Raw genomic sequence first — 27,643 nt, 5'->3', positions numbered from 1 at the left:
ACAGTGATGGGGCGAATGAGAAGGAATACAGGCATGCATACAGTCGTTGCTCGTCATTGAGAAAAGCGTGCGCACTGGTCTGACTGGAAGCCATGCAACGTGGTCATGTTGATACAAAGATACAGGCGTCGCTGGGCTCTACTCGTCCCCAGCGTGCTTGACATTCGACACGGCCGACTTGGCCACTGAATGGAAACGAGCCTCGTTAGCCGGAGTCATCTTGCCGACCCCGCCGCCGCCGTTTCGACGTTGGCCTGACGAGAACGAAGACGCTGACGACGAGGAAGGCTTTTGATGATGATGGTACGACTGAGGGCTTTGATGGTGCTGTTGCGCGAGCATCAACGGTTTACGATGGAACGAGCCGCCGCTGCTTTGATGGTTGTGCTGCGATCCGCTCGCTTCGGACATCTGATCAAAGCTGTCCGAACGCTCGCGCAGTTCGACGCTCGACCTGCTCCCGCCGCTCTCTTCCCGGATCGAAGCCGTCCTCCCGCTACTGGTACGCATCATGTAGGGTGGACTCTCGCGCGCCGTCGACCTGGCCAAGATCTTGGCAATTTGAGCACGAGACCGCGTGGAGCTGGCATCTTCGCTGCGACTCGAGGGCGTGCTGGTTGATCGTCCCATGCCGATGTTCGACAGGTCTCCAGAGACAGACCCGCTTCGGACCATGCCTCCGTACCTTGCTTCATCAGTATGCGCTCTGACCATAGCACTTCTGTGGTGCGTTCCGCCTCCGCCGTCTCCGGCGTAGGCACCTCGCGAGTAGTCTGGCACCACCGTCGGATTCGGCGATGGTTGCCGGCTGTGTAGCAACCCAGCACGCAGCGATCCGTTGCGTCCGATACTGCCTCCCGCGCTGAGTCCGTTCGATCGAATCGACGAAGCACGCCCCAAGCCAGACGCTTGCCGCATCGAGCCGGATCGATCCAGTCGTGACTCACGCCACATGACTGATGCCTGGTGGCTCTTGGACATAGGATCGTCGCCGAAGAAGGAGGACAAGTCGTGAAGCTGATTGACGATATCGCCCAGACTAGAGGCCGGTGCGACTTCGCTCCTGGTTCCACCAACACCGGGTGCTTCATCGAGAGCAAAGGCAGCACCGTCTGCTTCAGCGTTACCATCGTAGGCGTCGTCCACGACAAAGTCGACGTTGTTACCAGTAGGGATAATGTCAAGCGTGTGCTCGCACATCTTGACCAGCGCCTGCAGGTTGATTCGAGTGCGTGTTGCCATGTCTTGCGGATCGGCGACGGCCCAGCCGCTTTCTTGCGGTGGACCAAAGATCGATGCGTCATGAACAAAGTCCCGCGTCGGACCGTCCATGTTCGTATTGCCCCACTGCAGGCTCATGCGCAGGATCTGATTGGCAGCAGGACCGCCATGAACAACGATGGGTTCGTCCAGCACCTCCAGCGCTTGAGCAGATAGGGGTGTCGACAGCTGGCGCAGCAGCGGCATGAGCAACTCTGAGCCGAGGCTGCTGAAGGCTGCATGGTTGCGTGTGTCGAGCACCTGAAAGAAGATCTTGAGCACTTGCATCGCCTGCGTGCGCATCCACTCTCGTCGATTGAGTACCACACCTAGCAGCAGAACGGCCATCTCGGGGCCATGCTCGGGCAGGTAGTGCGATCGAATGCAGTTGACAGCCTGTCGGACCAGATCGTCCTTGGTTCGGAAGCGGGATCGCGAGATCGAGGTAGCGACTCGCTCCAGATCGCGCATCTCCAATAGCGACGCAACGGTGGCGAGGTCCGCTGCCATCTCCAGTACCATCTGCGTCTCCACCGCTGACAGCACCGGAGTGGCAATCTCGGATGCGTGCGTGACTCCAGATGCCCCTGCGTCAGCCGAGACCCTCTTGACGCCGCCAGAAGCCGCAGTAGCGTTGCGAGGATCGTTCTTGCTCGTCACTGAACCGCCAGCTGCTTTGAGACTCTCCTCGGTCACCTGCAGGAACCACGGCAGCGCTGCCACAAACAGATAGCCAAGGCGGCATTTGTCGTCAAAGTCGATGAGTGCTGGGTCACGGCATTTGGCGAGCTTCGCCATCAACCGGAACGTCGGCATCGAGGTCTCCGAGGAGCGGAGACCGCGCGATACCAGGATACGCAGGACTCCCACATCGCCTTCCCATCCTTCCGGACACCTCTGCACCAAGAACGCGATCACGTCAGCCGATCCAATGTCCAGCCTGTCCACCAGGCTCTCGAGGATGGAAGCTGACTCGGCGAATTCAGCCTCGTTGACGGTCGACAAACACGCGAGCGTCGCCCACCAGGTCTGAGCCAGGAACTCGCGATTGAAGCTCTCGCAGTGCTTGACGACCAGGTTCAGTGCGTACAACACCTCGAGAGTGAAGCGGTGAACCTCAGGCTTGTGATCGGAGACGGTATCGGCGAGTCGGCCAAGGATCGTGATCATCATGTTCGGAGTCACCGAGGGTTGGAGTGCTCGGAAGACCTGGAACGATCGGCACGCCATGTGACGGATCGGGTTGGACGCGGCCCACGTAAGGGCCACGGATCCCCAGTCCTGCCGGAAGACTTCGAAGAAGGGCTCGATCAGCGACAGCGTGTCATTCGCGGTGGTCAGCAAGTTCTTCGGCATCTTGGCCTGGCCGTCGTAGTCTGCGGCTGTCGTCTCCGCTGCCCAGCTGGCGAACGTGCGCCTCGCAAACAAGCGTTCGACTTGCGCTTTCGCTGCGGCTGTTCGCTCCGGGTCGATGCTGTAGAAGGTAGACTCCGAATCGTTGGCGTTGTGCGCTGCGCTTGCGCCCATCGTGATGATGCACCGCATCAATTGCTCGAACGACTCCACCATCTGGGTTCGTACGAAGGCAGAACGGCTGTCGATGTGCATAAAGATGGCGTGCAGCAAAGTGGGCAGGCTCGTTTCGAGCTGCTCTCGCCTCTCGTAAGTCATCTCGCCGACGTAGAAGAGCGCCAGCTGTCCTTCCGAGAAAGCGAGCGACGCCTCTGGCTCTGGCAAGAGTTTCGTCAGATCAGCGCGGTACAGATGGCGATGGTCCAGATCCGGCATCGGCGGAGAAGCAGTCCTCGGAACCTGAATCATGCGACTTGGCTCGATCATAGAGCAGAGATGCTCGAAAATATGCGGACCTGCATCGGTATGAGAGATGCAGGAGACGATCCGCTTGGAGTGGTTGACGACCTGCTCACTCCGAAAGTGAAGACCCTGCTCGATCAGGAAGCTGACCACCGCATCGGCGCTCTGCAGATCGTCCGGATCAGCCACGAGGCTGCTCCAGATCTCCTGGATCTCGAAGTTGTGCTCGTCGCCGTATCGAACCGTCAAGCAAAACAGGTTGGAGAGGTTCAAGAAGGCTCTGTACAGCACCACTTCCAGGGGAGCTGCGGCAAAGCTCTCGATGCCGGCATCGGCCGTGTGCAAGACGAGGCCGCTGAGCCATTCCGGCAGCAGTCCCAAGATCGTCGCGCGCCGCGACGCCTCGATCAAGGGCAACCGACGAGTGAACTCGCTGAGCATGGCTGTTCGCAGACCGTCGAAATGCACAGCGAGATGGGCATTGACGTCACGCTGTGCGCGCAGATAGATGGCGGGCAATGGGCTCGACACGCCGACCTCGTACTCGTCTAGCATGCAAGATTCGTCGAAGCGACGACTGCAGTCGTCCAGCACAGAGAGCGCTTTGCGGCGGATGCTCGAGTCAGGATGCCCTAGTTTGACCAAGCCAAGGCAGAAGATGGCGTGCAGTGGCATGGACAGATCCTCTTTCTCGATCACCACCTCGGCCGTCGTCACAAAGATGCTTTTCTTGCCGGAAGCGCGGTCGTGTTCGGCGATGCAGCGGTCCACTGCGCTGTCAACGAGGATCGCATCCTGATCGTTGTAGACGAGCAGAGATCGCAGCGCCTTGCGTGCCAAGTCGTGGTTCTTCTCGTCGCTGGTCTGGAACAAACTGCTGAGCCAGTGAAGCAAGGAGCTTGGATCGAGCGAGGAGCCCTCCATCGGCGCCGGTGCGGGCCCTCCCACCATCGAAATGGCGCCCTGACAAAGCGATGCCATTGCACAGCCGGATTGGTACGACAGCGCCTGCGACTCATAGTTGAGCGTCTTGACGGCGCGCTCCTTGGCCCGATCGTCTCTTTGCTGGTCTGCAGCCGCAGCGAGAAGATTGGCCAGCTTATTTCGTCCATCTTCGCTGACCGTGCTGTACGAGTGCCAGTCGCGGAAGACTCGGAACATGCGCAGACGGATCTCGAAAGGAAAATGCGAATCGGCAGAGCCTCTCTTGGCGAGCCCGTCGAAGAAGTGCTCCGTCACCGCACAGAAGTATCGCCGGAGGCTGTGAAATTCCCAGTCTGGACGGATGTCGCGATCGGAGAGGAAGTGGAACGTATCGTCGACCCAGTTGTGAACAATGCTGATGACTTTGGGGTTGAGGAGGTAGTCGCGCGCCTCCATGTGAGGCGCAGTGAGCTGCAGGACGTGGGCGAGCGCAGTGCGTAGTCTGTCTAGGCGTCGGTTCCGCTTAAGACCGCTGCGGGCCACGGTCCGCACCTTGAAATCTTCATTGAGAGTTCCGCTCAGCGCCTGCATGGTCTCGAGCAAGGCAAGGTAGTGATTCTCGTTGATGTTGCCGAGTGCGAAGACGACGGCCTCTTGGAATACTTCGTTGTCCGAAGCCAGGAACGGGACGAGCTTTTGAAAGAGATCGCGCGCCGAGATCATGCGCTCGCCTGTCTCAGGCTCGCTGGACTTCCTGCGATGGTTGCCGACGACCCCTCCGCGAGAGCCTTCGGTGGACGTGGTGGTCGTGCACAGCGCCAAGACATAGAAACGCCAATGCTGGGCCATCAGCAGCGTCTCGGCCTCCCCTGCCTTGCCTGCGGCTGCTGCATCGCGCAAAGATGCCATCGAGACCGAGCTTTGGAGTGATGCCGCGGCCGATGCCGCCTGCGACTTGTTGAGTGTAGCGCTCGACATGGTGTTGGCTGGCGCACGATTCGATATGTCAGCTGCGTAGACGGCGACATGGTCCATCTCGAGCACACGATTGGTAATGTAGGATCGAAAGACCGCGACTGTGGTGGGGAAACGCTCCAAGCTCATGCGCAGGAAGAGCGGCAGCGCTCGGAACCACAACGATTGCTCGACCTCTCTCTCGCTCTCTGCAATGATCTTGAGAGATGTCGATCGATCTGGAGACTTGTAGCGAGCCAAATGATTGACCTGATGCCAGCTGAGGTGCGGATCGTTGGCATCAAGGAAGTCCTGGCACGGCATGTCAAGGAGATGCACGATGCGCGATGGCTCTTCGTCTTGCCCTTGCTCTCGCGCTTGCTCAGCTGCGGCTCGACGGTTTGGCGACAGGAAAGCATCGTCCAGGACGGCGATCAGCCGCAAGACCTCGATGGCTAGCGAGCGCAGCGGTCGTGATGCGGAACAGAGCAAGAAGAGGGCATAAGCCTCGACTTCGTCCATCAAAGCCCATGCGCTGGTGCGTTCCATCTCGAACCCTTTCTGTGCGCCTGGCTGGCCCTGATCCGCTTGATTGTTCTGGATACGCAGCTCTGTGAGCCAGATCTGCAAAAAGTCGATCCAGAGGCGAACAGCTTCCTCGATCTTGGGCATGACCAGTACCTGTTTCGGGTGAATCTCCCAGAAGGCGGTGTCCATGCGGAAAATCCATCGCATGAAGCCGGAGACCACAGCAGACGAGCCTCCTGGACGTTGGCTTGCGATGCGCCGAAGGGCACGAGCTGAAGCTCGGCTGAGATCGGGATCAGCGCTGAAGTGAGCACGGAAGAGAACCGCAAGTGCGCTCGAGAAAGAGATGTTGGTGCTGAGGCATCGAGGCCACGACTCAAAGCAGGCACGAAGGAGGTCGCAAGACGACTGGTTCTCGCGTGGATAGAAGGCCGTGATCATGGCAGCTTGGTGCAAGCGCATTGTGTAGCCATCGCGTTCGAGAAGAGCCCTTTCTTGCGTCGTGGCAGCCGAAGTGGCAGAGCCGCGGGCGAACAGATGGGTGCGTGCGTCGAAGATAGTCATATCGCTGATTTGATGATCGCAAAGCAGCGCAATCTTGCAAATGAGATCGTTGAACTGATCCTGTGCCTCGCCGATCTCGGTCTTGGGAAACTTGAAGCCTTCCGGTAGTTGGTCGCCGCAGCCCTCCGGAAGCGTGTCGAAGTCGAAACGATTGAAGTCGGCGGTGGACGGGAAGGGAGGCGATTGGCCCTTGACATGGGAGTCTAGCGTCAGCAGAACAGCTCGAATGGCGATGGTCATTCGCTGGCCCGTCAACACATCTGACTGTAGCGACAGAGTGTTCCCACCGAGCGCCGAGTGGCAGAGGAAATTGAGGAGGAGCTCTCGTCCGAAATCGAAATGACGATACAGCGCGTAGTGGACCATCATGATGAAAGGGTCGGGCGAAGTGTCTGCAGGATTGATGGTGCGTCGGCTCGAAGGGAACCAGATGCGAAAGAACGCCTCGAGCTTCTTGTGGGTGTTGGTGTGACTCTCGTGGCAGCGGAAGGCGTACGCCCAGAGCAATCGCACAGCTGCGTTGAGAACGACGGTACGGTGGACGCGATCCTTGAGTTTAGCCACGCCTGCCTCAACGCAAGCAAACCAATTGGAAGCGAGCTTCTCTTCGGGCGAGACCGCGAGCAACGTCACATGGAGCGGATAGGCGACACTCCAATACCGCGGCTTGGCAGTCATGGCGGTCATACGAGGCCAAATGGTGTCGATGGCTTTGGTCCAGGTCGGGTGATTGACTTCGGCCGAGGCAGTCTGCGCAACAGGCAGCATGAGATGTGCAAACGCTTCGGCGAAGCTCGACTTGACGCGGAAGCCGTGGCAATGCGCATAATGACGAGCCAGAACGTCGATGAAGTCGGCGCCCTCCTCGAAGAGCTCCATAGGATAGATCGTGATCTTTAAGTGGCGCAGACTCTGAATTGCAGCAACGAGCAGGTCCTCGACGGTCTTGCCTGTGGGAGCCTTTGTCGATTGCTCCAGAATCTCGACGAAACGATCGCTGATGGTGACGAAGCGCACGCGCGAGATCTCGCCGATGAGATAGGAGACGCTCTCGAAGCAAGCGTCGCGGATGTGGGTTATGGAGCGTGGAAGCGTACGGTCCTTGTCCTTGGCGCCAGTGCACGTGAGAAGCATGGTGAAGGTCTGCTGCTCGAAGTCGGCAGCCTGTGCTTCACCGAGAGAATCGCGAGCCAAGACCTTCGTGATGACTATTAGCGCTTTGGTAGTGAGGAAGATGGCAAAGAGCTCCTTTCGTCGGGCGAGGTAGGCAGCAATGTCGCGCGTCCCTACCATCGAAGAGGCAGCTAAGGCCGGGGCAGCCGCAGTCAAATGACGGCGAACGAGGTCGGTGTCGATGTCGGTGTCCACCGTGATCGACCTCCAGCGAAAGAGACTGCGGATGACAGAGGCAGCACCTTTGCGGGAGATGTGTGCGAGCGAGTCGCAGACCGAGTCGAAGAGAGCATCATCTTGTGGACGCAGGGCACTGAGCAGTTGTGGATCGTGGTCGTGGGACGTTTCGAGCGCGCGTTTGACCTTGGCGTTGGCGAGATTGACGAATCTAGTCATGAGAATGTTGAGCGCATAGTCGACAGGAGCCTGAGGATCAGCAGCACCGATGCCCGGCGGAAGCTGACCAAGACCTTCGTTACCAAGACTGATGGCGAGTGCGTTCGATCGACTCGCAGCAGGGCTTTCGCCGCGATTGTTGAGCGGGGGTGGCGGCTTGCGGCGGGATCGCTGTGTTGTGGTCCAGGGAGCATGATCTCCACTCGAGCCTTCCTCGTTTTCGTCGAAGGGACGCAAAGGTCTCGACTGTGTAGGCTCCTCGCGTAGCTGCCGCGTGCTGGGCTTGAGTGGACTGCTGTTGAATTCAGAATGGTCGAAGGACGTGGTGCTGGCCATGGCGCGCGGAAGCTGAAAGGCAGCGTTGTTGGTATGGCCGCCAGGGGTGACGGGCATGTCTGCGTATATGCTGTCAGCCGCATGAGGAAGCGGAGGAACGGGAGGCAAGTCGCTGATGACGGAGCTCGAATGTGGGTACGCAGCGCTGCCACCAGAACTACTGAAGCCGCCGACAGAGTACTGCGAGTCGGAATGGTAGGAGAGTGTAGGGGCATGGTGAAAGCGCGAAGACCGTGAGGCCGAGGTACTGTGGGCTGTGTGGCGAGAAGGGGACGACGTGAAGCTGTCGCTGCGATCTCGCATTGGACCAAGGGGTGTAGACCGCTCTGGTGGGGAGTGAAAGCCAGGCGATGGAAGATCCTGCTGATGGAACTGGAAGCTGGTGGCAGACGGTAGTGGCGGTGGACGCGGTGTGGAGAGGCCTGAGCGATAGCCTGCGGTAAGATCACCATCGTTCAAGTCTGGAGCAGGAATATCGAGACGTGCTGGTGCGTTTGGAGCAGTCGGAGTGGTGGGCCAATGGTGCTGTGGGAGTGGGTCCGCTTCTAGATGGTGAGCGCGCATCTGTGAGCGCAGTGATGTGAATGAGGGACGCTTCGTGGGAAAGCTGAACCCAGAAGACGAGCTGCTGCTGGCCACAATCGCTCCTCCAAAGGCAGGATTCAAGTTGGAAGAACTGCTGGATGATTCCATTTCGCGATCTCCTCGCAGCGACGAGGACGAGGGAGGCATGCGGAATCCAAGACCGCCGAATCCACCCGCGGACGATTCGCTGGTTGCGCTTCCTGACCTGCCATGCGAACCGAGCGCAGCACCCCGGAAAGGTCCCGAAGGAGCATTGGGGTATATAGGCGACTGCGCGGACGACTGGAGGGGAAGATTGCGTGTGTGAGAAGCGGGTGAGTGCAGCGAGGATGGTTGGTCTGCCCAGTTGGAAGGCCCCGGCGCGTTGGCGGTGGTGATGTTCTGTAGCTGTCGACTCGAGGAGGGCGCATTGTCCTCGATGGATGGTCTCGTTCCCACGGAAGCAGAGGGAGACTGGACCCGACGTGCGGGCGCGAAGACCTGTTTATCGTCGAGATCAGGAATGACGACCTGCATCGTGTCGATCGATGCTTTTGCAGCGTCGCGACCAGCGGACGTCTGTGCAGAGAAAGAGGGAGAAAGACCTGGAAGGAGACTGTTACGAGCGCATCCTTCTGATGGTGTTGATGACAGCGTCGATGTTGCGCTGCAGGCGAGGTGATGGTCGAGCCTCCGTTAGTATGCAAGAAGGAAGTTGGAGCGCGTCCACCGCCGGTCTCTATTCGATGGCAGCTCAGCTCGACTTGGCCGCCTGCCAGCGCCTGTGTGTGTTTCATCTGGACCCTGGCCGAGTCCAGGGCTGCTTGTAAATTAATCATTCGTTTCAGTAGATGGCACTCTAACAGTCACCAGCCAAAAGTCCGCCGCCGGTCTTTTCGGTCTGCTTCACGCGACACGACTCGAGACTCTGCAAATCACAGGGTCACAGGGTCATGGCAGATGACAGAGGGCAACTCAGCGGAGCGGTACACAAGGGTCTCTCCCAGCCTGGCTTTGGCATCAAAATCATGTGTCCGAAGATCTCGCTCGCTGAAAGCCAAGCTGGGTCAAAAATAAATCTTCCTCAAGCCTCCACCTCTGCGGAACATCTGACCGAACGGCCCGAGATCCACACGAGGCCGCTTCCTCCATCCACACCACCACTGCTTCCGTAGATAGAACTACGTCGCTGGATTTATCGGCGTCAAGATGAACAACCGTAAACACAAAAAGGGCGGCGGCGGCTCCAACGATCCCAACCAGAACGGCAACTCCAGCGCGCATCAACTCAATCAGCGTTCCAACGGTGGACAAGCGTCGTCCTCATCCTCAGATAGCAAGAATGGTCGCTCTACCCCACCACAGCAGATCATCCTGCAACGATCAAAACGACCGTCTCTCAAAGGTCAAACGAGCTACAGCGTCACAGCACCAGGAACGCCATGGCACGAGCTCGACCTTTCCGAGATCCCCTTCCTGCGTCATGAAGCCGTGGAAGAGCCCATCAAGCGCGGGCTTATGCGCTATCGACGCCTCTTCTTCGTTTTCGGCGCCGCGCTCGGTGCAGTGATCGCTTTTTTGGCCTCAAGGAACTTGCAGATGGCCCAACACATGGCCAGCCTGCGCTCCATCGTTGACGAGTCTATAGACGGCCTCGATTTCCCCTCGATCGACATTGGCATCCCCAAGGAGTTCGCAGATATGGGCGAGAACATCTTCAGTCGCTCCAGAGGGTGGTTCAAGAACAAGGACTTTGGCGTCGGGCGTGATCTCAGCGACAGCGGGTATTCGGCCGACCATCCCGTCATCCTCATCCCAGGCATCGTCAGTACAGGGCTCGAGAGCTGGACCACCGACAGGAGCTCAGCCGGCTACTTCCGAAAACGTCTCTGGGGCACCACCACCATGATGCGCACCATTGTTCTGCAAAAGGAGATGTGGGTACGACACCTCTCCTTGGATCCAGATACAGGGCTCGATCCACCAGGCATCCGCGTTCGTGCAGCAGAAGGTCTCGATGCCGCCAGCTTCTTCGCCGCCGGCTACTGGATCTGGAGCAAAGTCATCGAGAACCTCGCCGTACTTGGCTACGACACCAATAACCTCTTCCTCGCCAGCTACGACTGGAGGCTGAGCTACTACAACCTCGAAGTGCGCGATCGCTTTTTTACGCGGTTGAAGCTCAAGATCGAGCAGAACAAGGCGCTGTTTGGTAAGAAGACGGTCATCGTGGCGCATTCGATGGGCAGCTCGGTGTTCTTCTACTTTATGAAGTGGGCGGAAGCGGAAGGCGAGTTTTACGGCAATGGAGGACCAAATTGGGTGGAGGATCACATTGAGGCGTTCAGTTCGATTGCAGGGACCTTTTTGGGCGTGCCCAAGGCGATGGCGGTGATGCTGTCCGGTGAGATGCGGGACACGGTCGAAGTGCCTCCTGCCGCAGCTTACCTGTTGGAGAAGTTCTTCAGCCGTCGTGAGCGGGCGAAGCTCTTCCGCACCTGGGCGGGTGGCGCGAGCATGCTCATCAAGGGCGGCGAGGATATCTGGGGCAACTCCACCTGGGCACCGGACGACGAGCATGGCGCTGAAGACACTCACGGTCACATCTACTCCTTCCGCCAACCCTCTGCCGACCAGCACGACCTCAACGAAGAGACCGTCCGCACCAACCTCACTGCCACCGAGGCGCACAACTGGATGCTCCAGCACGCGCCCAGCTCGTTCCAGAAGATGCTCGCCACCAACTACTCGCACGGCATCGAACGCGATGCGGACAGCCTGGCGAGGAACGATGCGGATCACACCAAGTGGAGCAACCCGCTCGAGGCGACGCTGCCCCACGCACCGAGTATGAAGCTGTACTGCATCTACGGTGTCGGTAAGCCTACCGAGCGATCCTACTGGTATCAGCAGGGGGAGTATGTCACGGAAGCCTCGATAGGCGAACAGATGGACGAACCGGGCATCTTTGGTCAGAACCACTCGGACGTCTCGCGGACCCCACCGCTCGACTTCCCCACCGCACGTCTCAGCTGGATCGACCACGTTGTGCAGAAGGAGGATGCTCTGCCAAAGGTGCGCGCGGGATGCAAGATGGGCGATGGCGACGGAACCGTCTCGTTGCTCAGTCTGGGCGCCATGTGTGCCGAAGGATGGAAGCATCCGCATTGGAATCCGGCCAACATCAGCGTGGTAACCCACGAACTCAAGCACGAGCCGGAAGCAATGGATCTCAGAGGCGGCGAGTCAACCGGTGATCATGTCGACATCTTGGGCGCCAGAGGCGTCAACGAGGCCATTCTCAAGATTGCAGCGGGCAGAGGCGAGGAGGTGGGCAATCAGTACTTTTCCGAGATTCGCAGGTTTGCGAGCCGGGTCAAGTGGTTGGGCACCACCCCAGGTCCGTAGACGAGGACGATGCCATGCTACATTTTCCTGCCTGTTTTGTGTACACATTTTACAGCTGGATTTCCTATTCTTTTTTATCATCGGCATGTTAATCATATCCCAGGGCTCCGGTGTGACCTACACACGCACCTTCAGCTTTGCTCACTTGTACTCGTACAATTTACTGCATGCTACATCGTCCAAAGGAATGACTCGATTGGTGTTGCAAAGTACAAATCTGATTGTCTTTAATCCGTTCGAGCCGACTTGCTCGCATCACTTCCGCCACCCTTGCTGCCGACCTCGACGAAGTCCGTCGGACGGTCGCGCTTCGTCCCCGTCGTATTTGTGGTCCTTGCCTGATTCACGGGGACGCGCATGTAAGGCGAGTGCTCATTCGTCGGGGGAGCACGATGACTGAAGGGATTGGTGGCTTGTGTAGCCTGTTGCTGACCCCACGATGGCCCTCCTCCTCCACCTTGCATCATGTTCATCTGAGCCATCGCCGGGTTGTTCATCCCACCACCGCCTCCGCCTCCCTGCTGTTGCATCTGCTGCATGAAGGCGAACTGCTGCATCTGCAACTGCATCTGGAGCTGCATGCGCATCGGAGGTGGCAGCTGCGGGTTTTGAAGCATCATCATGATCTGCTGCACCATTTGCGGGTTGAACACCATCCCTCCTGCCTGGCCGGCATTGCCTGCCTGGCCATTGTTGCTCCCGTTGCCTTCTCCATACAAAAGACTGTTCTCGCCCTGCGGGTTGGTCTTGTGCGTCTGTTCGTCCTGATCGTTGCGCGATGCGCCTGGACTGAGCGTGCGCTGACGTCCTGACATTGGCGAGCCTTCTTTGTCGTTCGAGTCGCCCTGTTCGCCGTTCTTGCTCTGGTCTTCGATCTCCTTCTCGCTCTGCTCGATCGTCTCTTTGACATACTCCTTGACCTTCCTGCGCGTCTCGTCGTCAGCTTTGAGCTGTTCGAGATCGGCGACGCGCTTGTCGCACTCGGCGCAGATGAATTCGTGCTCCAGCAAGTGGGTCTGGATGCACTCTTCGCAGTATTTCGTCTTGCAGCAGGGCGTGATCACGGCGTCACGAAGCAGCTTGGAGCAAAGCGGACAGGCCAGTGAGGTGTCGGTGGGTGCGGATTGATAGACGTCAGATTGGGTGAGAGGCTTGGTTCGAACGCGGTTCTTTCGCCACGACTCTTGATCGACGCGGGCGACCACATAGGTTCCGTCGGCGGTGAGCATGACTCCTGCGCGCTGATCTTCGTCGGTCGGCTGCTCGACCGTCTTGAGCATGGATTTGGGAATACCGGTGGTGCGCTTGAAACGAGGTCGATTGTCGAAATCTTTGTCATCGTTGGTGGGACAATCTTGGATCCAGTGCCCTGGCTTTCCACATCGGAAGCAGACGTAGCCGATGGGTGGTGGACGATCGGGGACGTGCTGAGGACGTTGAGTCGTCATAGGCCGTGGTGGGCCACCTCGACGAGCTTGCCCGCTGCGGTCGCGGTAGGTGGCGTGCGACATGCGCTCCTGCGTCTCGTCCCATTGTTCTGTGGTGGCCTGAAACATGGCAGCGATACGATCAGCCTCATCTCCCGTAGCTCCAGAGGAAGGGCCGCCTGGCCCTGGACCACCCGAAGTACTGCCAGATGGCTGCGCCGATGGATCCTTGCCACCGTCGAATCGCATTGTCATGGGCCCGCGATACATCTGCGAGCGAGCATCGGTCGGCTTGACGCCTCCTGCATTGGCTGTGCCAGAGAATCGGCTCGCGCCTGTGTTGTCCGCAGCTCCATTGACATCAGCGACGTAGTTCTGAGCAGTGCCGCGGCCGGGTTTCGATGGAGGCAAGCGTCGCACAATGACTTGTGTGGATCTTGGAACGAGAGAATTGTCGTCCTTGTATTCGTCGTTCGTGTCGGCGTTGTAGACGCCCAGATCAAAGTCGGTGCCTCGACCCATCTTGTTTTGAAGGATGATCTCGCGCTTGAGATCCCATACCGAGATGCCCGTGCCGTCAAAGGTGATGCGCGAGGGCTCCTTTTGTGACTTGAACTTGTAGTAGACGGATGCGGACGCCATGATGCCTATGCTTCGTGCTGCTTAGCAGACGTAGGGAAGGAAATGAGAACAAGCCGGTTGAACCTATGCAAGGGCGCAGTGTGTCGACTCAAAGTCGCCGAGGGCAGCGCGAGCGGCAGTCGTGCTAGAGCGAGGTCGAAGCAAAGCTTCGCAGGATTGCTATCGCTGTGAGAGGAAGTGAGCTTCAAGGACACCGGCACCAAGGAACATCAATCAAGGGGGACGATACTAAAAGAATTGATCATTCACCAGCATCAACTCTGCAACACGAGGGAGAGGGGAAGGGTACAGAGCTGCTATGCAAGCAGCGAAACCAAGAGACGATCGGCTGAAGATGGTCAAGTTGCAAATGTTCGAGCGCCGTTCAACTTATGAGCTTGTGCGGAATGGTGAGGGTGGGTGGTGGTCGGAAGGGAAGACCAATTGGCGGAGCACAATGCCTTCTCAATCAACTCAGCAGCAGCTCGCTTGACCCTGGCTGTGCGTGATCGACTTTCGGCCGGATGGGAATCAGCCTCTCCACTCGTGACTGTTCCGTGAGGCTCGTTCTCTCTCGCCGAGGACCCTCGAAAATGAAAATTATGCGGTTCAAAATGGCGCTTCAGCCAATCACACCTTCGCATCTGCTCCCTTCATCTCGATTCACCACCCTCATCACGGCAGATCGACTGCTCAACCGACCAGGCCCAAATTTTCGCTCGTCGAGAGCAGCGCTGTTCAAGCTCCGTTGCCAGCCCCTCCGCTTGTCCTCTCTGCCACGACCTACCGGCTCTCGCAGCCCGCCGACGGGGCTGGACCGTCCCTACCTTATTCGATCTAGACAAATCCGTTCCTCAACGCAAGCATGTCCAAAGCACCCCTCAAGAAGTCGGAATGGGAACGTCAGCTCTCGTCCATCAACGTCGCCAAAGAGTAAGTCAGACACCTATAACGCTTACCCTCGACGCAAGCATGTCTCTCTCGCTCTCTACTTTCGATGATGAGACTTGACGCAAAGTGGGAATCTCTCCTACATCTGATGAGGAAAACCATTTTACTTATGCCCACTGACCCAACGAGCTAGCCTTAACAAGCTGAAAGGAGACATGCATGCGGAGGAGCAGCCTGGCCCCTATCATATCGAGAGGCGAAAACGCTGACCATCATCGGCATTGTCTCTCTCCCGCTCTTGTACCTGCAGTGACCTCAACCGACTCGTCATGGACTATCTTGTCATCGAAGGTTACAAGGATGCAGCCGATTCCTTCAGCAAGGAGAGCGGTCTCAAGCCGTTCGTCGATTCGGACAGCATTTTGAACCGCATGATCATCCGAGGAGCTATCCAGCGAGGCGACATTGACGACGCCATTGGCCGTGTCAACGAACTTGATCCAGAGGTACGTGTATACTCCAGCTATAGCAGCAGCAGCAGCAGCAGCAGTGAACCGCAGTGGAACACGACGGGATCGCCACACCCACCAGCATCTCCATCCGCGCCCACCTCGAATGATGACAAACTTTTTCATGCACCACGCTTAGCAACGGGCTCCAGTGGGAGTCTATGTGCGGATAACTGTTTACACCAAATCATAACACTTCTGACTCGACGTCGCGCATTCGACGGCTCGTCGTTCTTGTTCATAACGGACGGTGCTGCTGCCGCTGCTGCTCAGGATTGATGCTATGCGTCTTGTGAAAGACTTGGACACGCATTCTGACATTCAGCTTCGTCTCCTTCGTTTCACTGCAAATCTCGCCGATAGATCCTGGACAACAACCCGCTCCTCTTCTTCCACCTCCAGCAGCAACGTCTCATCGAGCTGATTCGCGCCGGTCTCGTCAACGAAGCGCTCTCCTTCGCTTCGGAAGAGCTCGCTCCTCGCGGCGAAGAACACCCCGACCTGCTACCAGAGCTGGAGCGCACCATGGCGCTTCTTGCCTTCGATGTGCCCAAGGCTGGTGGTGTTCCTGCAACCGGACCGCTCGCTGCGCCTCCACACGTCGCCGAGCTTCTTTCTCCCAGCCAGCGACTCAAGACAGCTGGCGAACTTAACGCTGCCATCCTCGCCTCGCAGAGTCAAGGTCGGGAACCCAAGCTACCGCAGCTGATCAAGATGCTCAAGTACAGCGAGGAGCTCATGGGTCCTACGGGGCCTGGCAAGTGGGAGTTCCCGCATCTCGACCTCGAGGGCGCGCTTGGCATTGATGCTGGTGCAACCGCTGCGGTCGTTCGCAATGGCGAAGCTGGCGCAGCGCTCACGGTCTGATCTCCTTGTCGAAACGTTCTCCTATACCCCTGTCCTGTTTGCACCGTTGTCTTCTGTCGTCTTCCCGTTCCCGTCGCACTGTATTTGTACCTGTCAATCTGCAAGCAAGTTCATCTGTCCTCACGCCGTCCGCTTGCGAGATGCGAGATCAGATTCAGTCATGTGATAGTGTACAAGGGGTCTCGTAGAAGGACGTGGATGCGAGAAGTATGCAGGATGAGACAGATGCAGAGCGATGGAGCGGTACGACTAGGCAGCAACAGCCGTCGGCGCTTCCACACGATGGAATTGGGTCGGGTCGTTGTTGTACGCCAGCTCGTCGAGCGCGACCACGCAACTCTCCCTGACCACCCGTGGCGCCTCCATGTCTTCGGCCCACCTCTTCAGCGTGTCCATCACCAGCTTGAAATCGCCGCTCTTGGCCTCTTGCTCCTCTTCGCCCTCCTCCACGATGCCACCGAGCGCCTCTGCTGCTTCGTGTCGGACCATCTCGTGTTCGTTCGCATCATTGAGCACCTGAATCATGCTTGGTATCGAAGCTGGGTGGCAGAGTTCGCCAAAGACGAAGCAGATTTCGTGCCTGAACAGCGCCGAGCCGTCCTTCAGCCCCTGTGCCAGTGCCAGCACAGCCTGGACAGCTCCTTCACCGCCACCGTGTGCGACGTTGCGAAGGGCAAACATGGCCCGGTAGCGCTCGAACAGGCTGAGGTTTGTATTGAGCAACGCTTCTCGGAACAGCGGCACCTGTGTTGCGTCGTACGACATGCTGTCTGCCTGCGATTTAGCGGCCTCCTTGCTCGCAGCGGGCGTCATGGCAGGTGCAGGATCGATGGGCTTGAACGCCGACTCTACACCGCCCAAACCGCTCTGCTCCTCCGCCACCTTGGCCTGCGCTTTCGACGCCTTCAATGCTTGACCTTCGGAAGAGTTGTCGAAGGTGATCTTGGAGATGGCCAGCTCGCAGGTCTCGCGGACGCTCACATCGCCGTCATTGCGATACTGTTCCAGGACGGGAAGAACGGTGGGGTCCGAGATGGCTCCCATCGCCTCAGCCGCTTCGTGTCGAACCATCGCATCCTGTTGGAGGTCTTCAAGCACCCCCTTGAGCGTAGGAAGTGCACGACTGTCTTCCAGCTGACCGAGCACGTAGGCCAGCTCGTGCTTGAGGAGCGCCGAATCGTCCGAAAAGGCGGCGGAGATGATCGAGATGGCTCGTTGCATGTGCTCGTCCGAGGTGGCAGCGAGACCCTTGATGGTGAAGAGCGAGCGGAAGCGCTGGTCGAGCGGCGTGGAGCCGGAGAAGTCACAGAGGCTCTTTTCGAGCGATTCCATGTTGCTTGTTGTCGAGGGGACCGGCATCTTTGCAATGCTAGCTGATGAGGGGATGTCGTTTCGGGGGAAGGATCGCATGCGCTCGTGCAGGAGAGAAAGGTCCTTCTGCGCCAAAACCTTAAACGCCGCTTCCAGGCAAAATTTCAGAAGAGTTGGAACACGTAAGCAGCGGTCAGAGCTTTGAACAGGCAGTCTGCAGAGCTGGGAAAAAGTTGACGTCCAGGGTCGTTGAGAAGAATTTGCCTTTTCTGAAATTTTCCAGCCTCAGGGTTCTGTGGTTGCAGGGCAGTCCGTTGACGTTGGGAGTTGCTGCCTCTCCACCTTCTCACTGTCAGTCAGCCTCTCTGCTTCACCTCATCACCATAACCCACTCTACAGGAGCACACATAACACAAGATGCCACGAGCTAAGCGAGCCAAGGTGGTGTCCCTCACCAGGACCGACAAGAAGACCAAAGAGGACAAGGCCAACCTCATCGACAAGGTGCGCGATGCTGCACAGGAATACCCCTACGTCTGGATCCTCGGTCACCACTCGATGCGCAACAACTACCTCAAGGAGGTACGAGACCTATGGAAAGGCAGCAAGATCTTCTTTGGCAAGCTCAAGGTGCTTGCTCTCGCGCTTGGCATGACGGAGGAGGAGGAAGTGAGGACAGGTATCAGCGGCATCAGCCAGCGTCTTTCGGGTGATGTTGGTCTGTTGTTCACCGAGTCTTCGCCCGCCGAGGTGATCGACTGGTTCAAGGACTACCAGCGCGAGGACTTTGCACGAGGTGGATCGAAGGCGACGGAAACCATCGAGCTACCGGAAGGACCCGTGATGGCCCGCTCCAACCCACCAGACACACTGCCGCACCCCGTCGAGCCACAACTCCGACAGCTCGGCATGCCCACAGAGCTCAAGCGCGGTATCCCCACATTGCTGCAGAGCTACACCGTGTGCAAGGAGGGTCAGACGCTCACTTCGAGCCAAGCACAGGTCCTCAAGCACATTCTCGTTCACATGGCCCACTTCCGACTCATTCCTTTGGCGTATTGGAGCGCGGCGGATGCAGAAGAGGACAAGGGAGAGCGCGGTGTGCACCTGATTGATTTGTCGAAGGAGGATCAGGCGCTCGTGGGCAAACAGGCAGGCAAGATGCGCGCACCGACCGACAACGGCTGGTCAAGAGACCGTAAGAGCAACGGCGCCGCCGGAAAGGCCAATAGCGAGGACGTCGAGGAGGAAAGCGATGAGGAGATGAACGACGATGAGGACGACGAGGATGACCAGGATGCCGAAGACGCCGTCACAAAGGACATGATGATGCCAGAGGGACTTTAGGAGCGCTTGAAGTCATCTCCGCCGCCACGCACACCGTTCCCTTTGTTTGTCACACTGTACTATCTGCACGCTGCATCGATTCGATTACTGTCTCACGAACGCTCTCAAGATGCCTGTGCCGGTTCTGAGTAGACCGAGTGTCGCTGTGTCCATTCGTGACGCTTCTCAGTGCGGGAAAGCATCTTCAAAGCCGGTCTGATTGGTTGACCCTGAGGTCCGTTTTGGCAGCAAAATCCTCCACATGTTTTGCTGCATCTTCCGACCGAGCTTCCTTCGTGCACGGTGCTCGTTCTCGACCTTCAACACCATGCCTCGTATCATCACGCTCGATCTTGAGCTATCGTAGAGCCGAAACCGCCCACCTTGGCTCCACATCGAACTCAGAGAGCTTGAAGTCGAACAAGTCCGATCGGTGGACCAGTATCGAGCGGATCCGAAGACCTCAAGATGGACATATGAACCAAGACATCCCTTCACGCCCGAGCTCGAGGTCGTCAGAGGTCGGGGGACGACATCATCCTCCTCTCTCCTAGCAAGGCTGAGAGACACGATGGCCTCAAATGTATCGCAGTCCGCCCCCGCAAGGTCAGTCGCGGCGCTCCGAACCGGTACAAATCCTCCACCACATTGTTTGGCGCGCATCGAGGCCCTACCGAGCGAGCTGCTCTTCTACCTGTCCCGCTTTCTGGACCTCAGCAGCCTGGTCCTCGTCAGCAGAGCAATAAGCCACACGCTGCGAGACAGATTCGCCCAATTCGATCGAGAACTGCTCTTCCTGGAACCCGCTCATCGACTCAATCTGTCAGAATGGAGAGAGGCGGCCCAGCAGATCGACCGCTTGGGTCTCACGCAGTCAAGCTCAGAAGTACGAATGGAAGGCCACGGCAAGATTGATGTGGATCTGTCACAGACCATGCGACAGCTCTCCCGGGACGAAAGCTTGATCGACCTGCATCTGTTGCAGTCTGTTCTTGTGTTTCTCTCTGGAGACCGCGCTGCACAGACAAGCGTGACAACCGCTCGCTCTCCATCGCAGACGACAAGCATCAATCAGATTCGCAGCCTGCATCTTACCGGCTGGCACGGCATCGCAGGTGCTTTTCTGATTCACCAGCTTCGCTCGCAGCCATCGCTGAGGGATGTCTGCACGGTGGTCAAGACGGATCGCGCAGATTCTCGGATATGGGAGCAGGCGGCTGCAGACGATCAACGCCTCCGAGAACCACAGCGCTTTGCACTGTACGAGTCTAGGACGCCATACTGGTCCGATCGGTTTTCAATGGGGACACCTGCCACGACGGAATCGACGATGGTGTTTAAGGGCTGCGTCGCGACTCAGATCATTGTGCAGGTGGGAAAGCGAAGACCACGAAGGCCGGAGCAGCCGTACTTGCGCGGAGAAGGCCTCCAGATGGGGTTCCAGGGCTACTGCATCGATATGGGGATGTTCTCCGATGTTGCTGCGCAGACAGCAAAGACAGACGAGAGCGTTGACGCCAGCGCAGGACGAGCTGGGACCCGCAAAAGGCTGCATGTCATCCTGCAGGGTCGAGAGATGGAGGATGGCAGACAGAACGAAGAGATGTTTGAGCGCAGCATTGTATCATGTAACCACTGCAAGGAACGCATCCTGTTCTAGCCCTCCTTGTGCATCAATTGCTTCCTTCAGACGGAGGTGCGTGTAAGAGACCTGCCATACGGGAGGCTACCCCCTGCGTCCGCGAACATGTCAGGTTCTGCATCGCCGATCTGCAGCTTAAGATATCGTCGATTTCTCATGTCGTTTGCTGAGACCATGGAAGCCGATGTGAAGCCGAATGACATCCGTGGACTTGTGACTGGGTTGCTGTATTGCGTTCGGCTGGAAGCCGTGTGGAAGCGCCGGAACTTTGCGACGTAAAGCTGCCGAGTCAGGGTCACCGTCCCAAAATTGCAAAAAGGCCAAGAAGAGCCGAAATTTAAGCGCCTGCCTCGAAGGCTGGACGCTGTGAAAAGCAGATCTTCTTGGGTCCAGCCCAACGAAGAGAGGTCGCTGTTGGTCCGGCTGTTGCTTCCGCTGCGCGCTGTCATGATGCAAAGAATACAGTACCGTGTGATGTGGGTATGTTCGTCGGAGGCCATTGTGTTTGCTCGAGCCCCTTCAGAAGCGGAGCGATCGCCGGTCTCTTGAGCGTGGGAAAAAGTCCCAAATTGACCTCGCGTCCAGCCGACCACTAGCTAGCCTTCGCAGGGTGGCGCCTTGCTCTGCTTGAGCGTGGGAAAGCTGATGCAGCATGTCGAACGCCTTCCGCAGTGACCGCCTTGCCGGGCATCAGTGTGATTGGCAATGCACCACGTCTCTCGACAGGGAAAGGGAACCCTCAGCTGCCAAGCTCGAGTCTCTAGAATTCCGCCGGCGAATTTCTGCTGTGACCCTCGACGTGAAAGACAGGAGAGCTGCAGGGCATGTGGGGTCGGTCTGCTTTTTGTTTTACCGACGTGGTGCCTGCCGGCTTTAAGCTTTTTCACCACGCGCGCTGTGCCCACCAACAGTAGTCTGCAGCTCCATGATGTGCGCAATGCGGAGGTGGTCCGAGTTGTGACAGCATTGGAGCAAGTCACACGTCTCATTGTGATGGGAGCGGAGCTGCGCGAGAAGCCAGCAAACGGACGGCAGTCACGCTGTGGAGAGCTGCAATATCGGCGCCCAGACTTGGCGCGCGCAGTCATTCTGCAGATCCTTTGCACCCTTTGAGCTTTTCCAACTCACGCCGTCCGATCCCATCCTCCTTCTTCTGACCTTTGCACCAACATCATACCTCTGAAGTCTTCCCTGCTCGTCGCTCACTCCCCGTCCTCAGCCACCTTAGCCTCCATCATACTATGCCTTCGCCCTCATCACACGCGTAAAGATGAGCGAAGGCAGCCAGGACATCGTCACGAGCACTGCGCACCATCCGCGCGGCGCTCTGCCCAGCATGCCAATCGACGCTTCCGCCTTCTCCCATCTGTACGCAGACTTTCACACTCACTTCAGCGGCCCTTCCAATCTCGAGTCGATACGGTATCAGCAGCAGTCGCCAAACTTGACCCCGTCCACACAACATCAGCAGCCTTCTGCTGGCTTGCCGAGCCCGTGGAATGCGACGAACTCTCTCTTGTCGGCGCCTCAAGCCAGTCAAGGCCTTGCCCACGGCCTAGCAGCATCCGACTTCGACCAGGGACAGCATGGGCCCTCTTCTCCCTTCAATGCTTTCGCCAATCAGCCGTTTCCCTTCGCTGGTCTCGCTGGTCTCTCCGGAGCTGACCAAGATGCACAGAGCTACTACGCGCATTACCTGGCCGATCTCAGCGCGAACGGTCATCCGAGCCATGTTGAGCCCGCCGCAATGATGTCTTCAGTACCCTCCGCACACTCTCAACCCGGCTCTGATGTCCTCGAAGGCTTTGCGACGCCGAGCGATATGTCTTCTTTCGCAGCTCATGCGGCCAACGGTACCGAAGTAGCCAACTCCTCGGTAGGCTCGCCCGACTCAGAAGACGCAGACAGTCTATTGGACGACAAGAAGAAGTCGGCACGCCGGCAAGGCGTAACGTGCGACCAATGTCGGACCAAACATCTTCGATGCGACTTGGACGATCGTCGAGCAGACGCTGCGCGAAGCTCATCGCCAGCTACAGCCGAGAAGGCAGTGAACGAGATGCAGAGAACAATTAGCACTGGCACGGCTGTTCACGAGATTCGATGCACCCGTTGCGATGAAAAGGGATACGTCTGCACAAAGACGCATGCTCCGCCCTCACGACGGTATCCACGACCCAGCCGTTCAGGCAAGCGTATCGAGCAGGCTCGCATCTTGCACGGCGCTTCTCTCACCGAAGCATCCAACATCAAGCCATTGGAAGAGCGTATCAACTCTTCGACTGTCCTTATACGTGCCCTTACAGAGCTCAGGGGCGCCGAGGTGCGCATCAACGATCGCGTCATGGCTGGCTCCCTCTCCATTCAGCTGCTCAACTGCTTCTTTGCGGTCTGCCACATGCAGGCACCTGTCGTTGATTTCGCTCATTTCAGCAAGACGTTCAATGCCGCCAACGGCGACCCCCGCAAAATGTCCATCATGTCGAATGGCGGATGTGCCGACGAAGGCATCCCTTCCATGATTCCCGCCGTTCAGGGCCTCGATTCCATCACCTGGCCCGGAACCAAGGAGAGCAAGATCGGCACCGCGGGCACCACCGAGGCTCTCTTCGCCGTCCTGCACGCTTGGGCGGCCCACTACACGGACGCGCCGATCGCTTTCGGCTCAGAGCTCAAGGACCTTGACGCGGCCGACGGTCGCCTGCAAGAGGTGGATGACAATGGCGTGGTTCAGACCTCGCTCGACGTTCGCGACGCGGAAGGACCCAAAGCTGGCGCGAAGCGTCCCAAACGCAAGCAAGGTGTCGCCTGCGATACCTGCCGTTTGCGTCGTGTGAGATGCGACGTGACAGAGAGGCCGGACGGCATGGGCTGCAGCCGTTGCGAGGACAAACGCATCAAGTGCACCGACACCTATATCCAGACCAAGCGCGCGAAGCTCATGGCCAAGTCTTCGAAAGCAAATGGCGGCGACGGAACTAGTGACGCTCCCGATTCGTCCGCCGAGCCTCTCACGCCAGAAGCCAACCGGCTGAGTCCGCGCTCCTGGATCTCCACGCGCAGCGAGGGCTTGATGCGAACCTATCGTCGCGGGGATCTCGAACACAATCTGCGTCGAGGCAAGGCGAGGAAAGCCTTCTGCCATGCCCTTCTCAATCATGCGCTTTCTCTGGTCCACAAGTACGACATTCTCACCAAGCCGAGTGTCGAAGGTGTTCAGGTGATTGCTCTGCTTGCGCCGCTGCTCGATGGCGTTGATGGAGAACAAGCCCATGCCTTTGTCGACACAGCTTGCCGACACATCGAGAATCTTGGCATGTCGGCCAAGCTCGTTGTCGACGAGACGAATCGACACGCGGTGGAACATATGCTCAGCACGATGCAGGCCCACCGGATCTACCTCACAATCTGGACACGGGACTCGATGGCTTCGGCCTTCAATCGACGCCGACCCTACCTCGCAGAAGATCGCGCCCTCGAGGTGGTGGGTCAGGCTACGTTCCGCAAGGATGCCGTCTCGGTTGCCTCCTCGCCCACGGGTGAAGTGGTGCTGTCCGGTGAGATGGGGTTGTCGTTCGTGATCATGACCATGGTGCAGATCGGTGCGCTCTCGAGGTTCTTGGCAACTCATATAGATTCCGCTGAGGGCTCCAAGCCGTCCATCCCACCGTGGCAGCGTCCTGCGGGTGCGTCGATGACACCTACGCCGCGTCCCGCACGCTTCGCCGCCCGCCCTTCGCTGGCCGAGCTGCGAAAGCTGGAACGAGCCTGCGGCGCCGTCTGGAATAGCCTCGACTCGCTCATGCTCTTCTTTGACCGATGTGCATCCAAGGCATGGTCCACCATGAACAGCCTCCAGCCGTTCCGTCCGCTTGGCTGGATTGCCAGCATCAAGCTCTGCGGCTCGTTGCTCTACCTTGCGCTTTTCCGGGCGCTTGGCGAGCGTCACCGAGCCAACGCCGCGCTGATGGCCAGCTTGAGTCACTCGCTAGGCACATCAAGCGCCGTGTCGGAAGAGGACAAGCTTGTGGCCGCTACGCTCAAGGCTCTGTTCGACAAGAGCATGCAACGCGCCATCGTCTCTTGCCGAAAGACAGCCCGTCTGTTTGGCATTCTGCTGCCCTTGGGCATCCTGCAGACCGGCGGACCTTTCTTGCGACAAATTTTCCCCGTTGCCCAATTCCTGGCCAAGATCCCGAGCGTTTCGGAGGAGGAGCTGGTCAGCCGAGCGAATGGGCAGGGTACATCTGCGGCGTCCTCGTTCGACGACGGCAACTTCATCGACCCGCAAGCCTTGCTGCAGCAGCAGCATCAGCAGATTGTCGAAGAATTTGCTGGGCAGGACTCGCAGCGAGATAGCGTCCAGGCTGCTCGCCTCGCCCATGCTCTCAACGATCCCACATCCAGCGCTCATCTGGAGATCCTGCACCAACTGGAAGACATGCACAAGCTAGATCTCGGTCCGTACACACACAGCTCGAAGAAGAAGGAGGTGGACAACATGATCGAGGCGCTCTCGCAGCTCGGCTATGCCTGGGACACGATGGACCGCGAAATTGGTGTCATTCAGGATTTGATGCAGTCGTCGGCGCCTGCCATGGCTCTGTAGCGTGGTCGACGCAAGGAAGGGCTCAGGTTCCGATTGCTCCCGTCTCCCTATTCCCCAATCCTAGCCATTTCCGCCTATACTGGTCTCGGCTGCTCACATCTCGTTCCATCTTCTCCGCAACTGCTCCTTCTATTTCGTCGTCTTTAGCTCGCTTTGTCATATGCCCCTCTAATCGATCTTCTCGAAGCAGGCAGACCACGGACTGTCCCGAACCCACTCACGAGATCAACTCGTCTTTCAGTGAATGCTTGCAACTGTTCTTCATATTCATGACTTCGACATGGCAGCGAGCCTTACGATCTTTACGCTGATTTAAGCGGCCTGGAAAGCCTGGCTAGCGGCGGCCTTGGCCCTGCGGTCCTCGATGGAGACTGTCTCGCCTGTCGCTGCGGCGTGTCCGTGCGGGGCCATGGTCTTGTCCTCGAAGCTCTCCATGCCCCTCAGACCCCATCGGCCGAGCATGGCCTTGTCGTCGTCCCACGAGCTGGTAGGGGTGGTGAGCATGCGTTCTCCAGTGAAGATGGCGTTGGCGCCGGCCAAGAAGGCCATTGCCTGCTCGGACTCGGTGAAGAGGTGTCGACCTGCGGCGAGACGGATGATCGAGCCGGGAAGGACGATGCGGGCGGTGGCGACGGTGCGAAGCATGTCCTGGAAGGAGATGGGTTCGTTCTGTTCCATGGGTGTGCCGGGGATGGCGACGAGGGCGTTGACGGGGAAGCTCTCGGGGTGTTCGGGGAGCGTGCTCATCTCCCAGATCAGTCCGACGCGGTCCTCGTGCTCCTCGCCGAGACCCAGGATGCCTCCCGAGCAAACGCTGATGCCGGCCTCGCGGACGTTGGCGATGGTACCGATACGATCGTCGTACGAACGAGTGGTGACGACCTTTCCGTAGTACTCTCGGGACGTGTCGAGATTGTGGTTGTACGCGGTGAGACCGGCCTCCTTCAACTGCTTGGCCTGTTCCGTGGTGAGCATGCCGAGCGTAGTGCACACCTCCATGCCCATCCCACGGATCTCACGAACCATGTCGAGGATGCGGTTGAAGCCACGCTTTCGACCGCCGACTTCACGCCACGCCGCACCCATGCAGAAACGCGTCGACCCGTTGGCCTTCGCCTTGCGCGCCTCGGTCAGCACCGTCTCGAGGTCCTCTAGCTTCGATGCGTTGGAAGGAGTCTCGTACTTGGACGACTGAGAACAGTAGCCGCAATCCTCGGAACACCCGCCCTCCTTGATGTTCATCAGCGTGCACAGCTGAACGCGATTGACGGGATGGTGCGAGCGGTGGACGTTGGCAGAGCGGAAGACGAGCTCGAGAAGAGGAGAGTCGTAGATCTGTTGGACCTCTTTGCGCGACCAGTTGTGGCGGACGGCGCCTTCGGTTGGCGGGAGCGAGGTGGTGGCGGTGGGCGTGAAGGGGATGCTGGAGGAGGAAGGGGCGGCGACGCCGGTGGCTGCGGGATCAGCGGGGTCAACGGCGGTCGCTCGTCCACGTCGTGAGGCTGGGATTGGGCGCGAAGCTACGACGGGCTGAGCAGTCTGACGAGCCAGGCCAGCCAAGGGGCGGCCCAGCTGGCCAGCTGCTTTCTGTCGAAGGAGCGACATTGCGTGAGGAGCGAAAGGATGGTGGGATGATGAGGAAGGGAGGAGGAAAGATGCTCTGATCGATGATCTGGGATCGACAACGCCGCCCTGTTGGAAGATTGGATATCCGGCTAGAGATAGACTACCGCCGCTACTCCTAACCGCGTGTTTTTGGGCGTGGTCTGTGTGTGAGAAATCAGAGAAGATACAGGGTGAGGACCCTCTTCTCAAAAGCCCGGCTGGCTGGCTGCTGATAGGCTGCAGATCGCTTTCGAACTCGCTTGTCCATCGGATTGCAAGGCATTTCCAACACTTTACTAGCCAACTGCATCATCCTCTCCAGAAGCTTCACAGGTCTCTTTGTGTGCTCTTCGCCAATTCCAGCAGCTTCACATGGTCAGGAGGGCCAGTCGATGATCGAAGTGCCGTTCCAATTACCCCCCAGCGCATTCCTGGCCTTCTCAGCCTTGTTCTGAGCGACGACGTGACCAGCGTATCTCATATCTTTCATCGGCTTTGATGGGAACGAGCTCCCCCAAATCTTCGACGGGCAGAGAGCGAATATTGCGGTGGGTGCGAAACTGTTACGCCGTAGGTCTGAAACAATGAGCTTATTCTCGTACGAGACGACTAGGCCGCCATTGCTCCACCAAAATTTCGAACTCGGTGCAATCTCGCTTCAAATTCTCACAGCACTGGAGCAGTGTCGACTTTCAAAAATCGATGACAGCGCTGAACGAGCTGGGAACTCTGCGCTGCTCAGCACCCTGCGTCTAAAATGAAAATTTCGCTGGAGCATCCCTTGACATTTTTTTGCCCTCGACTTTTTTCGAGAGCATACACTTTTAGCCAGTCACGGTGGCTGAGCAGTGCGGCGAGTTGCGGATGTGTGTGCGTGTCATCTAGCCTAGTCCGCAACCATCCAACCTTTCTT

General features: G+C 58.2%; 9 protein-coding genes across 9 annotated transcripts; 5 read left to right on the top strand and 4 right to left on the bottom strand.

The window, feature by feature from the left end:
• Positions 1–138: 138 nt before the first annotated feature.
• PSEUBRA_000337 (Cell morphogenesis protein N-terminal) lies at positions 139–9,051 on the bottom strand (the record flags this gene model as incomplete). The annotated part of the gene is made up of 1 exon (XM_059464363.1): positions 139–9,051. The coding sequence occupies one exon, from the start codon at positions 9,049–9,051 to the stop codon at positions 139–141; it is 8,913 nt and encodes a 2,970-aa protein (XP_059320968.1).
• A 672-nt stretch (positions 9,052–9,723) lies between these two features.
• Positions 9,724–11,922, top strand: PSEUBRA_000336 (Lecithin:cholesterol/phospholipid:diacylglycerol acyltransferase; the record flags this gene model as incomplete). Its single annotated transcript, XM_016435945.1, has 1 exon — positions 9,724–11,922. The coding sequence occupies one exon, from the start codon at positions 9,724–9,726 to the stop codon at positions 11,920–11,922; it is 2,199 nt and encodes a 732-aa protein (XP_016294926.1).
• Positions 11,923–12,149: 227 nt separating this feature from the next.
• Positions 12,150–13,991, bottom strand: PSEUBRA_000335 (Zinc finger, CCHC-type; the record flags this gene model as incomplete). The annotated part of the gene is made up of 1 exon (XM_016435932.1): positions 12,150–13,991. One exon carries the CDS (start codon positions 13,989–13,991, stop codon positions 12,150–12,152), a length of 1,842 nt encoding a protein of 613 aa, XP_016294925.1.
• An 844-nt stretch (positions 13,992–14,835) lies between these two features.
• On the top strand, positions 14,836–16,237 carry PSEUBRA_000334 (LisH dimerization motif, subgroup; the record flags this gene model as incomplete). The annotated part of the gene is made up of 3 exons (XM_016435958.1): positions 14,836–14,903; positions 15,172–15,367; positions 15,734–16,237. 3 exons carry the CDS (start codon positions 14,836–14,838, stop codon positions 16,235–16,237), a joined length of 768 nt encoding a protein of 255 aa, XP_016294924.1.
• A 249-nt stretch (positions 16,238–16,486) lies between these two features.
• PSEUBRA_000333 (HEAT, type 2) lies at positions 16,487–17,596 on the bottom strand (the record flags this gene model as incomplete). Its single annotated transcript, XM_016435936.1, has 1 exon — positions 16,487–17,596. The coding sequence occupies one exon, from the start codon at positions 17,594–17,596 to the stop codon at positions 16,487–16,489; it is 1,110 nt and encodes a 369-aa protein (XP_016294923.1).
• A 369-nt stretch (positions 17,597–17,965) lies between these two features.
• On the top strand, positions 17,966–18,895 carry PSEUBRA_000332 (Ribosomal protein L10/acidic P0; the record flags this gene model as incomplete). The annotated part of the gene is made up of 1 exon (XM_016435948.1): positions 17,966–18,895. The coding sequence occupies one exon, from the start codon at positions 17,966–17,968 to the stop codon at positions 18,893–18,895; it is 930 nt and encodes a 309-aa protein (XP_016294922.1).
• A 550-nt stretch (positions 18,896–19,445) lies between these two features.
• PSEUBRA_000331 (uncharacterized protein) lies at positions 19,446–20,534 on the top strand (the record flags this gene model as incomplete). Its single annotated transcript, XM_059464362.1, has 1 exon — positions 19,446–20,534. One exon carries the CDS (start codon positions 19,446–19,448, stop codon positions 20,532–20,534), a length of 1,089 nt encoding a protein of 362 aa, XP_059321048.1.
• Positions 20,535–21,786: 1,252 nt separating this feature from the next.
• Positions 21,787–25,125, top strand: PSEUBRA_000330 (Zn(2)-C6 fungal-type DNA-binding domain protein; the record flags this gene model as incomplete). The annotated part of the gene is made up of 1 exon (XM_016435955.2): positions 21,787–25,125. The coding sequence occupies one exon, from the start codon at positions 21,787–21,789 to the stop codon at positions 25,123–25,125; it is 3,339 nt and encodes a 1,112-aa protein (XP_016294921.2).
• A 312-nt stretch (positions 25,126–25,437) lies between these two features.
• Positions 25,438–26,730, bottom strand: PSEUBRA_000329 (Biotin and thiamine synthesis-associated domain protein; the record flags this gene model as incomplete). Its single annotated transcript, XM_016435938.1, has 1 exon — positions 25,438–26,730. The coding sequence occupies one exon, from the start codon at positions 26,728–26,730 to the stop codon at positions 25,438–25,440; it is 1,293 nt and encodes a 430-aa protein (XP_016294920.1).
• Positions 26,731–27,643: the final 913 nt, after the last annotated feature.

Source organism: Kalmanozyma brasiliensis (assembly GCF_000497045.1).
Source record: "Kalmanozyma brasiliensis GHG001 unplaced genomic scaffold PSEUBRA_SCAF1, whole genome shotgun sequence".
Classification (NCBI taxonomy): Eukaryota; Fungi; Basidiomycota; class Ustilaginomycetes; order Ustilaginales; genus Kalmanozyma; species Kalmanozyma brasiliensis.
This window is presented reverse-complemented; position numbering and strand designations above follow the sequence as displayed.